Source organism: Orcinus orca, chromosome 16 (assembly GCF_937001465.1).
Source record: "Orcinus orca chromosome 16, mOrcOrc1.1, whole genome shotgun sequence".
Lineage (NCBI taxonomy): Eukaryota > Metazoa > Chordata > Mammalia > Artiodactyla > Delphinidae > Orcinus > Orcinus orca.
The window spans coordinates 72,154,616-72,167,897 of NC_064574.1; the positions used below are offsets into that span (position 1 = coordinate 72,154,616).

Below are 13,282 nucleotides of genomic sequence, written 5' to 3' on the forward strand. Positions count from 1 at the left end.
GCCCCCTAGTTTGACTCCGCCCTTCGTCTTGACGTACACTTCTCAACCTATCAACGACTAAGGCTGTAGAGGGGTGAGGGGGAAGGGGGCGGAGAGTGGGAGGAGGCCGAGAGAGGAAAGAGGCGTAGGCTGAGAAGGAAGAGGGAGGAGGGGCAGGGAAGTCCTGGCGGAGAAGAGGCCCAAGACTCCAAAGGAGACGACAGGAGGGTGAGCTGGAGTTCCCTCGCTGCCCAACAGCCGTTTCGGATCCCTTAAGACGCAAGTCAGACAGAGACGGAGGAAAGGAGGAAGAGACTTTTATGTCGGCAGACAGACAAGCTTTACCCGTCACCGTTGCCTCACATCCGGGGCTTTGGAGGGCTGGCCCCCGCGGCCCCGCCCCCCCCCCTCGCGCCTTTCATGGCGACCGGAGGCGGAGGCTGGAAGAGCTGGGCCTGGAAGAGGCCCCTTTAAATCTCCTTAAAGGGGTGGCCACTGATCTCGGCGGACTACAACGCCAGCCTTTAAAGGGGAAGGCACCGAACCAGATGCTGACAAATTGAGAACTGTACTGTTGGGAGAAGTGGAGCTAGTGGGAATTCTCACCGCCACTTCTCCCCCACGCAAGAAGTCCTTTAAATTCAACTTAAAGGGGAAGTGGCCGCTTGTGGAGGACTAGAAACTAACTCCCGAGCCCTTAAAGGGGTGGCCTGGTGTTTGGAGAACCCTGGACTCTTTAAAGGGGTGGCCTCTTTTAGCCGGCGGACTTGAGGCACTTTTAAAGGGGAGGTCTGCGTTTCGGGGCGAGCTTTCGGCCCCTGGTAAAGGGGTGGCCCTTCCTCTTCCTCGGGGAGAGTTGTCTCGACCCCTGGCAGGGGGCGGCCACCGAACTAGGCCGGTCGGACACCGTTGGGTCGTCTTAAAGGGGCCAGGGGCTGGACAGCTTGAGGCCTTGCCTTAAAGGGACGACCGCCCCGTTTTCGCCGTCTCGGCCCCGCCGGCCCCACAGGGGGGGCTCTCAGGCTTGTCGCCCCGGGGGCGGCGCCGGCTCCCCGGGCCTTGGCCTTGGGGCAAGCTCGGGGCCAGCAGATCCTGCTTTAAAGGGGAAGCCGTGGCCCTCTCGTCCCTGTGCAGCCGCCAGCGCCGCGCCTGCGACCCCGGGCCTCCGGACAGGCCGTTTCGGGGCCCGCCGCCTCCGGATGCGGCGCTGAGGGCGGTCGCCATGGAGACGGCAGCGGCCGCGGCTCCGGGCCCGGGCTGGGCCGCTGAGGGGGAGCGGCGGCGGCGGCGCTGCTCGCGCCGAGACCGAGACCGGGAGCAGCGGCGCCGCCGAGGTCCCGGCGGCGACGCGCCCCGGGCCCTGTTGGCCGCCCCGCGCGGCTCCTCGTCGTCGTCGTCGCCGCCGCCGCCCGCCAGGCCCTGGTCGTCAGCTTCGTCTGGAGAGCGGCCCGGAGGCCCGAGACGGCGGCGGCCGCGTCCTAGGCCTCGGCCCCCGCGACCCCGAGCTCGGAAGCGGCCTGCTGGCTCGGGCAGCCGCGGGGAGGAAGAGGAGGAGGAGGAGGAGGGGGGCGCAGACGATGGGGAGGCTGAGGAGGAGCCTGAGGAGGAAGAAGAAGAAGAGGAGGACTTGATCGATGGCTTCGCCATCGCCAGCTTCGCCAGCCTCGAGGCCTTGCAGGTGGGGCCTGATGGGGCCGGGGACCTTTTCAGAGGGCCAGAGAGAAGAGTACGGTGCCTGGAGGGGGTGGAGTTGAGGGGGGAATGCTGGCACCCCAAACCAGAGCAACCGGCTCCTCTGGCCAGGCTGCTGCCCCACCCTGGGGTGGGAGGAGGTAGAGCTAGTCTCCAGGGACCAACCAGGTTACCTGGCCTGAGAGCCACTTTGGTAGCCTGGTCACCCCTAGAGAGGTCGGAGCTTTCCTTTCTCCATCTACTGTAGTTCCACCTTCTCCTCCACAGAAGGATGCGTCTCTTCAGCCCCCAGAGCGACTGGAGCATCGGCTGAAGCATTCTGGGAAGCGGAAGAGGGGGGGCTCCAGTGGGGCAACTGGGGAACCAGGGGACAGCTCTGATCGAGAGCCTGGCCGGCCCTCTGGGGATCGGGCCCGAAAATGGCCCAATAAGCGGAGAAGGAAAGAGGTGAGCTTGTCCCAAATCCCTGTCCTTTAAAACTCTTTGCAGAATGTTCTTCACGTAGATCCATTTTCCGTCAGCAGTGCTGCTAATGGTAAACAGTGACCCCAGTCTCTAAGGGCAAAGAGAAAGGCAGAGCAAATTTGAGCTTCCACTGCCCCATCCAGGTCTGACAAAGACATGTCCGCAGTCAGACTTGCCTGCTTTTGGCCGACACTATGTTTGCTTCAAAACATATTGATAATTCAGAAATATAGCAAAGGGACTTAGTTGAATCATAAGTTAGATATGGTGTCTGACCACCTTTTCAAGTCGGTGTCAGTATAGCAGGAAAGAAGCAGCCTTTGAGCAATTACCTAGACGAAAACCTGAGAAGCAACAGAAGGCAGAGATCTGGGAGAGATGCTGCAGAAGCCCACATGAGGAAGCCACTCATTCTGTCTGGGGGATGGGAGGAGGGTTGTGGTTAGGGAAAGCCCCCTGGGATGTCTTAGTCAGGCCTTGAAGGATAGTCATAAGTTTGCTAAGAAGAGAAACAGGGCTAAGTTGTTTTGGGCGAAAACACAGAGATGTGAGAATCTGGTATATTTGAAAAATTGCCAGAGCATTGAGAACAAGGGTGGGCAGTAGAAAGGGATTGAGAATAGGTCATGAGGGGCCTTGAGTGCCTTGCCGGGCAGTTTAGACTTTATCCAAAGGCCTCGCCAGTCAGCCTCCCTTACCTCTGGACTCTGGTCTTTCTCAGGCCTCCTCCCGTCATTCTCCGGAAGCTGGATACATAGTAAGTGCTCTCCACCTGTACCAGCCCCTCCCCTTTCGCTCCCTGTCTGAAATTCCCCTCTCAACCTTTGCCCCCACTCCTCTTCCCTCTTGTGACACCTCTGTCTTTCCTTCTCCCCAGTGTGACGCGGAAAGCGATCTGGACGAGAGGGTGAGTGGGGCTAGAACTTGTTGGGTGGGCAGTATTACAGCTCGTAAAATGAACTGCAGCTTAAAAGTTTCCTTGTGCAGCAGACAGAGTCTCCCCTTAAGTGGGGAACGTGTGTTAGGTTGAGCCAGAATTAGATTTTTAGGGAGGAAGTATGAGGCAGGGATTGAGAAAGTAAGTGACAAATTATATTTGGTAACTAGAGCCAGTTGACCAAAGAATCAAAGGCCCATGCCTTGCTCTGCCATCCTTTCCAAAGCCCTTGGAGATACCAGTGGTTCTCCACGGAAACCTGGAGTGGCTGTGGAATCCAGTTGGTCCTTCCTGCTAGCCGTTAGTCTGTTCCTGTAGATTAGAGTCTGAGCTGAGACGATGGTCATGGCAGTGAGAACACTAAACCATTGTAGTCAGTTTAAGAATATATCCTGTAAAGGTATATTTCATTTTATTCTTAGGGCTGATGTGCTAATTTTGAAACAGTGTTCTAACGGTTGGTGCTGTACTCCTGTAACTAACTAAATTTGTACTCCCTGATGTGTGTCTTGCTGTAGTTTAAAAAGTTGGCTGGACAGGAACTGTGGTGAAACAAATAGTACTTGTCTATCCAAACGGGGCAGCCACTATTGGGAGAATAGCGGCCCATTCTCAAGAGAACCTGCAAGTCTGAGTTTTTAATGAGGAATCTCCAGATTTCTAAATATAAGCAATTAGTTTAAGAATTTTGCTAACGTTTATGGACCAAACAAATCTGTAAGCCAGGTAGGCATCTGAGCCAGCAGTTAGTGATATCTGACATTTTTGATTTGCTTGTTTCTCTGCTACTTCCATGCTGCCTCAGTTCAGTCCTCCCAGCCTATCAGATTCTCAGGCTCAGTTGCTCTACCCTTTTCCCCAAGCGTAGGGCCCCCTAGAGCCCACAATCTTTGGTGGATTTCAGCTAAGTTGATGGAATAGACTTGTCACCACTACCAGTTCCTAGCAGACTCCAGAGGCTGTTGGCCTTCCTGAGTGAGGGCCCGACCTGACCAGAACCTGACCCTGTCCCTGTCCCTGTCCTTCTTCCCCAGGTCTCCGATGATGACCTTGACCCGTCCTTTACTGTCTCAACCAGCAAAGGTTGGTCCCAAGGGCTGGGGTTGGAGACAAGGGAGGGAAATTGGGTGAGCGTGGACCTCAACTGAATATATCTGCTGTCCTGCCTTCACAGCCTCGGGCCCCCATGGCGCCTTCAATGGGAACTGTGAAGCAAAACTCTCCGTAGTCCCTAAAGTGTCGGGCCTGGAGCGGAGCCAGGAACAGCCCCCAGGGCCCGACCCGCTGCTAGTGCCTTTCCCCCCGAAGGAACCACCGCCTCCACCGGCCCCTCGGCCTCCTATCTCACCCCCTGCACCCTTGCCGGCCGCCCCCAGTCTGCCACCCCCACCCCAGCCCCAGCTGCAGCTTCGGGTCTCGCCTTTCGGCCTCCGCACTTCCCCCTATGGCAGCAGCCTGGACCTCAGCACTGGCAGGTGAGTGGTCCAGGGGTTTGGCCTGGTCTGGAAAGGCCTGGTCATTTTGGTGTCAGCCCCTGCATTCTGTGGCTGGGATATGGGATGGTACCTGTGGGATATGACTTGAAAAGGGATTCGGAGGCTAAAAAGTTTGAGAGATGCTGGGTGGAACACATCTGAAGAGATTACTACAGGACTTATCAGAACCCTTATATATTCACATAGAGGGGAATCCAGTTTGTGTCGTTTCCCAATCTTATTTGCTGGTGAGACATTTTCGCAAGGCACATCTGCTAGGTATAGTGTTCTTTGGGACATACTTTGGGAAATGCTGACATCATGATTAAGAGTGCTGGCTTTGGTGTCAGTCAGACCTGGATTCAAATTCTTGTTCTGCCACTTAAGGGCTGTGTGATTTTCGACAAGTCACTTAACCTCTCTGAGCCTTGATTTCTTCTTTCTGTAAAGTGAAATAATAGTACCTTCATTGTAAAGCTGTTGTGAGGATTAATTACGAATTAATGCAGTGTTTCCCAAAGTGTGTACGCTCTTTGTTAGTGGTATGTAAGTGCATTTTAGATGTTATGCGAGTAAAATTTTTTCAGCTCTGATGTGCTTTAAAAAAATATGAATAGTTCTTCAATCCCTTTATTTCACGTGTTACTGCTTGGTGAGGCTAACTAAAAACAAACTGAGTTAAGTTAAAGAAGTAAGCGGTACAGGGGGTTCCATGGATGCGGCAGCAATTGGGAAGGTGATGTGGAATGTTGGAGACTTGGATTAGCATATAAAGCAGGTGACAGCACTTGGCCTACAGTAAGTGCTCACTAAAGGGTAAGAATCACTAACACTGTTATTATCATCGATGCTGTCTTTGTTATTATTGTTATCATCATTATCATTCTCTTATTATTGGGAAAACTAAGGCTCAGAGAGGGGCAGTGACTTGCTCAAGGTCACCCAGGGTGTTAATGGCAAGATGGGCCTAGAATTCAGGTCTCCTGACTCCTAGGCCAGGCCAGGGCGGTGCTGCTTCCACTGTCTTAGGGTGGGAACCCAGGTGGCCTGTCATAATTAAGCGTCAAAGTGAACGATATGTTTTGTGCTGTGGTCGAGTCAGAAAAGGGAAAGTCACGTGGCCAGAGGCGTCAGAGGCAGCTGTGTGGAAAAAGAGACCTAGAGAAGGAGAGAGGGGGCTGTTGGGTGTGGGAGGTACCTCAGTCTGAGGCTGGGTTCTCCGGGTCGGCGGGTGGGGGTCCTGGGGGCCAGGTTCTACCACCTTCCATGTTGGAGAACCAGGGTCAAGGTATCGCCCAGGCTTCTGACCCCCTCCCGTCAGAGCTGGCACCTCCCAACCCCTCACTCATCTCCCCACTTCTCTCCCCAGCTCTTCACGGCCGCCCCCCAAGGCCCCGGCCCCTCCCGTGGCTCAGCCTCCCCCCTCATCATCCTCTTCGTCCTCTTCCTCCTCATCTGCCTCCTCCTCGTCCGCGCAGCTCACCCACCGGCCCCCGACGCCCTCACTGCCCCTGCCTTTGTCCACCCACAGCTTCCCCCCACCCGGGCTGCGGCCCGCACCCCCACCCCCCCACCCCTCCTTATTCTCCCCTGGCCCCGCCCTGCCCCCGCCCCCTCCCCTGCTGCAGGTGCCAGGGCACCCTGGGGCCTCAGCCGCTAACGCCCTTTCTGGTGAGTTTGGGGTCCTGGCCGGGGGGTGGGGGGCCATGGCCCCGGGCTTGGGCCCAGTTGGCTTCGGGGCATCTGGACCTTAGCAAGCAGCAGGGCGTGAGGAGGGAGCGGCCCAAAGCCAGAAGGGAAGGCCAGTCACCCGGGCCCAAGGAGGCTGACACGGTGGCTACAGATGTTAAAGCCTTCTCCCCCTCCCCTCCCACAGAGCAGGACCTGATCGGCCAGGACCTGAACTCTCGCTACCTGAATGCCCAGGGTGGCCCCGAGGTGGTGGGGGCAGGGGGCTCTGCCCGGCCCCTGGCCTTCCAGTTCCACCAGCACAACCACCAGCACCAGCACACCCACCAGCACACCCACCAGCACTTCACCCCTTACCCCCCGGGCCTGCTGCCACCCCACGGCCCCCACATGGTGAGCTCCTCATTGGGCCGGTGATGAGGCTCAGAGACCTGGGGGGAGGGTATGGCTTCCAGGGGAAGGCCCTGGGTTCCTGGCTGGCAGCTTACTCTTCCCTTCTCTTCCCTAGTTTGAGAAATATCCAGGAAAGATGGAAGGCCTTTTCCGGCATAATGTGAGTGTGTGAGAGTGTGTGTGTGTGGGTGTGTGGGTGTGTGGGTGGGTGTGTGGTGTGGGTGTGTGGTGTGTGTGGTGTGTGGGCATGGATGCATCAATGCGTGCGGCCCTGATTGTTGGGGTCCAGTCTTCAGCTTCAAAAGCAAGAGCCTTGAGCCTGGGAGAGCTCCCTGGGGGGGATTTAGGGTGGAGGCCAGAGGACTGATGGGCAGACCGCAGATGGGCTGCACCTCCACCCCCAGCTTGGACTAGTCCCCTTCTCTCCACAGCCGTACACGGCCTTCCCTCCCGCAGTGCCCGGCCTACCTCCGGGCCTCCCGCCGGCTGTCTCCTTTGGCTCCCTGCAGGGGGCCTTCCAGCCCAAGGTGAGCTCCCAATCCAGACGACACCACCACCTCCCACCCCTTACAAACCCGGATATCCCTGGATCCATTTACCTTCCCATTCCCCAAAACCATGCCCATCCTCCTGCCCTCCCCTTGTGGACCCAGGTTTCTCCAAAGCCATGCTCCCTCCCTGTCCCAGCCCCCAGCTTGGTTTTAGATCCCTCTTATGCCTGGTGTCAGCTCTCCTGACTGATCCCTCCACTCCCCTTTCCCAGAGCACGAACCCCGAGCTGCCACCACGACTGGGGCCAGTGCCGAGCGGGCTTCCCCAAAAGGGGACACAGGTGAGGGGGGCCAAGGCAGGTCCTCGGGCAGCTGGAAGATCTGTTGAGGGAGAGCAGGGTTGACTTGAGAGTGAACCACTGATTCCTCCCTTTAATATATGGTCAGGGGTGTCTCTGAGGACCTGAGAAGAGGGAATTTCTATAAATGAAGGATTTCTTAGGCATGAGGGATAGGAATTTCATGAAGTCGCCCCAGAAATAAGATTCCTAGGATGGTGGTTTTTGTAGGGGTTTTCAAATTTTTTAAGTCACAGCACTCATTTTTTCAAATGACATCATACCAGGAAGTTCTGTCCATAAAACAATGAAAAGATAAGCTGCTTCTTTGTGAAGTGACGTGGGGAGCAGCCTTAAAGCCCAGGGCTTTGGGAACATCTTGAAAAGCACAGGATCTGTTTCCTAAAGGAGAGACTAGACCAGAGGTTTTCCAGCTTCTTTTAACAATAGTAAAGGCTTTTTTCTAAAGAAATCTTAAGCAGATCTTCATTATATAAAGCTGTTTATCAGATAGCTACTCTTCTTCTCTGAGAAACCTGTCTTGCCTGCCCACTAACCCACTCCACAGCCTTCCAAGCAGGGCACCTCCTTGGAGCCAGGTTCAGTAACTTGGTGCTGGAGGGGAGGTGCCTGGAGTGGGAGAGATGGGGAAAGGAAAGGTTTGAGGGAGCCGCACACGGTCTCAGGGAGGTGTTTGGGGGGGCATTGGGGACTGTGGAGATGAGGTGCCCAGGTCAGTAAACAGGTCTGAACTGCTGCCAATCTCTGCTTTGCTATTCCCAGATCCCTGACCATTTCCGGCCACCTTTGAGGGTGAGTTTGGTGAGGACCTCAGGCTGCATGAGGCTGGGGGCTGGCGTCAGGGTGTTTGTGTGAGGGGAGGGTCTTGCTTGGGAATAAGCAAGAAGCCCAAGACGTGGAGGCAGCCAGATGTGGAACAGCAGGAAGCGAAAGGCTTGCAAACCGCAGACCTGGGTTCAGACACAGCTGGCCGTGGGACCTTGGGCAAGACAGTTTATCTCTCTGAGCCTCAGTTTCCTAGGCTGTGAAATGAACCTAGTCATCCCTCAGGTGTAGGGGTGATGAGTGGGGACGTTGTGTGGCAAGGCTGGGCCCAGGGCCAGGTCTGGAGTGGGTGATGAGTGAACATTCTTTCCTTCCCTTTCCCTTTGGTCATCCTTCTGGGGCGGCAGAAACCAGGGAAGTGGTGTGCCATGCACGTGCGCGTGGCTTACATGATCCTGAGACACCAGGAAAAGATGAAGGTACTGGGGCCGGAGGGCTGGGGAGAGTGGGCCTGCCTGAGCTCTGGGCGTCTACCTTCAGCAGAGCTTGGCAGAATCTTGGCCAGAAATGTTCCCTCCTGTCCCTGGTCACTGCCTGAGCAAGTCCACAGTTAGCACTAGGTTCTCTTGCTAACTGGGGGGTGGTCAGAGAAGGCTCTGAGAGAGGCAGAGGCCCACCCAAGCCCTGTCTTGGTGCCAGGCAGCCCTCGGAGGGGGCCTCGGGGTGGAAGAGCAAGAGCGGGACCACACCTGGCTCCTCACTCACTGCCCCTCTCCCTGTCCCACGCAGGGCGACTCCCACAAGCTTGACTTTCGGAACGACCTCCTGCCCTGCCTTCCGGGGCCCTATGGGGCCCTGCCCCCTGGGCAGGAGCTCTCCCACCCGGCCGCCTCCCTCTTCACTGCGACTGGTGAGTCTGGCCAGCCCTCTCTGGGCCTGAGGTTGCCCACCTGTAGCCCGAGGCCCACCTTGCGTCCACTCAGCCTCATCAGAATCTCCCGCCTCTCCGCCCCAGGTGCCGTCCACGCTGCAGCCAACCCTTTCACGGCAGCTCCCGGGGCCCACGGACCCTTTCTGAGCCCCAGCACCCACATTGGTAAGAGCCAAAGGCATGTTGGGCAACCTAAGCCTTGTCCCTGAGTTCCAGGAAGTGTTAAGCTGGGGATAGAAGTTAGACCTGAGAGGCAGCTGGAATGGAGGGTAGACCTGGTTCCACTTGCTTTGTGACCTTGGGCAGGTTACTCTACCCCCTCTGAGCCTTGATCTCATCCTCTGTAAAATGGGATAGGGAAGAGCAGAGTAATCGCCAATCCCTGACAGCTCAGTCACTGTCTCTGAAACTAGCCAGTGGTAGTGGGGAGTGTGCCACCTGGGAGAGTGGGGTGGAGGAAGGCTGTGCAGGCCCAGCGGAGAGCATGGTCACTGGCTCCCAGTGATCTTGGCAGGCTTCTTGGGGAGATTTATCCTGGGTTTGGATGGGCGAGGAGGAGTTGAGCCGGCTGGCCTAGGAAAAGGTGTTCCTAGAAGAGGAAATTGTGAGGTTCCCGCAGCTTGCTAGTTACATGTTCTGACTGGCTATGTGACATATATACGAAGTTAGGGTCAGGTTGGGAGCAGCCCTGCATGCAGGTGGGAGGAAGCTAGCTGAGGCCTTCAGGCGAGTGGCTTGCTGTAGAGCTGGTCTGGGTGGCTGGTGTCGGGGGCTGTGGGGTAAGAGCCTGACCTCTGGAGTCAGAGGCCCTGGATTGGGGGTTCCACTCACTGGTAGGATGACCATTGATTGGCAAGTTACTTCACCTCTCTGAGCCTGTTTAATCATCTTTAAGTGGGAATGCTCCCGTCTGCCTCATGGAGCTTGTGAGGTTAAACAACACGTTGCACCTTAAAGCTCAGTGCTTTTCTGGGGCCTGCTTGGTGATCAGCCTCTTCCCTGCCAGTCCTTGATGCCTGCTCAGAGCCGGCCGCCCAATGCTCTGACCATCCCCCTTTTCTCCTACAGATCCCTTTGGGCGTCCCACAAGCTTCGCCTCCTTGGCTGCCCTCTCCAACGGGGCCTTTGGAGGCCTGGGCAGCCCCACATTCAGTGAGTGCTGGGCGGGGTGGGGTGGGGGCAGTGGGCTCCTGTGCTCAGGCAGGGGACTCGGAGGATGCCTGAGTGGGACCTCCCACTCCTGGCTCCCATCACTTTCTACTTTGTCTTCTGTCTAGACTCCGGCGCCGTCTTTGCCCAGAAAGAAAGCCCAGGGGCCCCACCAGCCTTCGCCTCCCCGCCAGACCCATGGGGCCGCCTGCACCGCAGTCCTCTGGCCTTTCCTGCCTGGGTCCGGCCCCCTGAGGCCGCCCGGACACCAGGCTCAGACAAGGAGCGGCCTGTGGAGCGGAGGGAGCCCTCTCTCACTAAGGAGGAGAAAGACAGGTGTGCTTCCCCACCAGCCCCCACCTGCCCTGCCCTCCTCCCTCCCTTACCTCAGTCCAACCTCCGGAGTACCTTCATCCTCTCCTCCCTGCCCCCAGGGACCTCCCCTTCTCACGGCCCCAGCTCCGAGTTTCTCCTGCTACTCCCAAGGCACGGGCTGGCGAGGAAGGGGCCAGGCCAGCCAAGGAATCGGTGCGGGTAAAGGAAGAGCGGAAGGAGGAGGCTGCTGCTGCCGCTGCCGCCGCTGCTGCCGCCGCCGCCGCCGCCGCTGCCGCTGCCGCTGCCACCACCACCGGGCCTCAAGGCCTTCACCTGCTGTTTGAGAGGCCCCGGCCACCCCCCTTTCTGGGCCCTAGTCCTCCAGAGCGCTGTGCTGGCTTCCTGGAGCCAGCCTGGTTGGCAGGGCCCCCTCGCCTCTCTAGGCCACCCCGCTTCTATGAGGCGGGTGAGGAGCTGACTGGACCAGGGGCTGTGGCTGCTGCCCGCCTCTATGGTCTAGAGCCTGCCCATCCCCTGCTATACAGCCGCTTGGCTCCACCGCCGCCACCAGCTGCGGCCCCGGGAACCCCTCACCTTCTCAGCAAGACCCCGCCAGGAGCCCTTTTGGGGGCACCACCTCCGCTTGTGCCCGCCCCTCGGCCTAGTTCCCCACCTCGGGCCCCTGGCCCAGCCCGGGCTGACAGGTGAGGGAAGGGGAGGGGCAGGGGCATAGCTCCATCCCCCTTTTCTTTTGACAAGGTCCTAGAGCTGAGGTTTCAAGCCGGGGCTGGAGGGCAGAGGTCATGACCTCACCAGCCACCTCTGAGGTCGTGGAATCTGGGAGCAGTAAGCCCCAAACCCCACTGGATCAAGCATCAGTTGGATCTTGGGGTCACTGGGAGGGCAGAGGTCACAAGCCTTTAGAGAGGTGTGTGTGTACATGAGAGTGGGGGTCATTTCAGAGGTCATAGCTCGTGATCTCCTGAGGTGCACCATCGCCCCTTCTGAGGGCCCCTAGGCCCTTGGCCTGCCTCCCCAAGGGCTCACTAAGCCAGAGGCCAAAGTGCCCCCCTCCTCTTCACCTACCACCCAAGTCCTCATGCCCTCTCAGGGCTGGGGGAGGAGGGGCTAAAGGAAGGGGGGTTCCATGTACATATTTATCTCCTCTTCCACATAGCCCCCCAGACCTTTTGTACATTTTTACAGGGGTGCCCCTCCCAATAATCCCCCTTCCTGGTTAATTAAATCCTAAGACTGGTGCTGTGTTCCTAGCCTCTGGCCTCTCTGTGGGGGGAGGGGGGATTGCAGTGGGGAGAGCTGGGAGGGAACAGGCAGGAACCCAGGGCTTATCCCTGGAAATCTGGGGCCCAGCAGGAGGTGGACCAACAGGAAAAGGGACCTGGGTACCTAGGCTAGAGAGAAGGGCAAGTGCTTCCTGCTTGGCTGTCAGCCCAGGTTCCCCCCACCTGTTCCTGTTACCTCTGTGTGCCCCCATCCCCAAAGGCGCAACCTCTAAGCTTCAGACTCCACCTTAGTGGCTTGGTCCCCCCCACTCTATTTCCAAGTGCCCCCAGGATTCCTGGGCCTTGCTCTCCAGAACCCTGTTCCCCAGAACCCTGCCGCAGGCTCCTTAAGGGGGGCCAGAGAAGGTCACCATGTACCACACACCAAAGAAGGGGGTTGGCCCGGGGGTGGGCAACACAGGCAGCTTCTTCAGCAGCCTCTTGGCAGCAGCCCCAGCCTTCCCAAAGCAGCAGGTGCCCCCAGGCTGGGGCCCAACCTAGAAGGCAGGGGTTGGTTTAACAAAAACATAACATTGACTTTTTTCCCCAGTGGGACTTATTCTGTAACATGACTTGCGGATATTTATATAAAAATGAGTGTTACAATGAGGCCCCTTGGCTCCTCTTTGTGTGTGGGTCACCTGGGGGGGGATTGGGCTGGGTCCTGGTGTTGGGGAGGGATGAGGACAATATTGTCCATGTCCTGATGAAGGTTTTCCCCTCCTTCCCACCTGGGCAATTTGTTCTACTTCTGGATGGATGGATTGGAGTGTTGGGCACTGAAGTTTTCCACATTTTTCTACAGTCCAGGAGTACATATTCCAGTTGACCCTTGAACACGGGTTTGAACTGCACAGGTCCACTTATACGTGGTTTTATTCCCAATAAATACTTCATACAGTACCACATGATCAATGGTTGGTTGAATCTGTGGATGTGGGACCACAGATATGGAGAGCCAACTATGGGACTTGAGCATCTGAGGATTTTGGTATCCATGGCAGGTCCTGGAATCAATACCCCAGGGTCAACTGCGTGTAAGATTCAAGCATAGGGCTTCCCTGGTGGCGCAGCGGTTGAGAGCCCGCCTGCCGATGCAGGGGACACGGGTTCGAACCCTGGTCTGGGAAGATCCCACATGCCGCGGAGCAACTGGGTCCGTGAGCCACAGCTACTGAGCCTGTGCGTCTGGAGCCTGTGCTCCGCAACGAGAGAGGCCGCAATAGTGAGAGGCCCGCGCACCGTGATGAAGAGTGGCTCTCGCTTGCCGCAACTAGAGAAAGCCCTCGCACAGAAACGAAGACCCAACACAGCCAAAAATAAATTAATTAATTAATTTAAAAAATGCTTTATAAAAAA

The 13,282-nt window shown here is 57.2% G+C and overlaps 1 protein-coding gene across 2 annotated transcripts; it reads left to right on the forward strand.

The window, feature by feature from the left end:
• Positions 1 to 107: 107 nt before the first annotated feature.
• Positions 108 to 12,533, forward strand: FBRS (fibrosin). Of its 2 annotated transcripts, XM_004268692.4 has the most exons (18): positions 108 to 1,657; positions 1,939 to 2,118; positions 2,858 to 2,893; positions 3,014 to 3,043; positions 4,108 to 4,156; positions 4,248 to 4,548; positions 5,918 to 6,219; positions 6,425 to 6,630; positions 6,746 to 6,790; positions 7,062 to 7,157; positions 7,394 to 7,462; positions 8,243 to 8,272; positions 8,653 to 8,724; positions 9,035 to 9,155; positions 9,261 to 9,341; positions 10,245 to 10,328; positions 10,454 to 10,661; positions 10,760 to 12,533. In XM_004268692.4, exons 1-18 carry the CDS (start codon positions 1,202 to 1,204, stop codon positions 11,346 to 11,348), a joined length of 2,955 nt encoding a protein of 984 aa, XP_004268740.2. In that variant the 5' UTR covers positions 108 to 1,201; the 3' UTR covers positions 11,349 to 12,533. The 2 variants fall into 2 exon arrangements, with proteins under 2 accessions (XP_004268740.2, XP_049556071.1); XM_049700114.1 differs by lacking the exon at positions 6,746 to 6,790 and having other exon boundaries at positions 110 to 1,657.
• Positions 12,534 to 13,282: the final 749 nt, after the last annotated feature.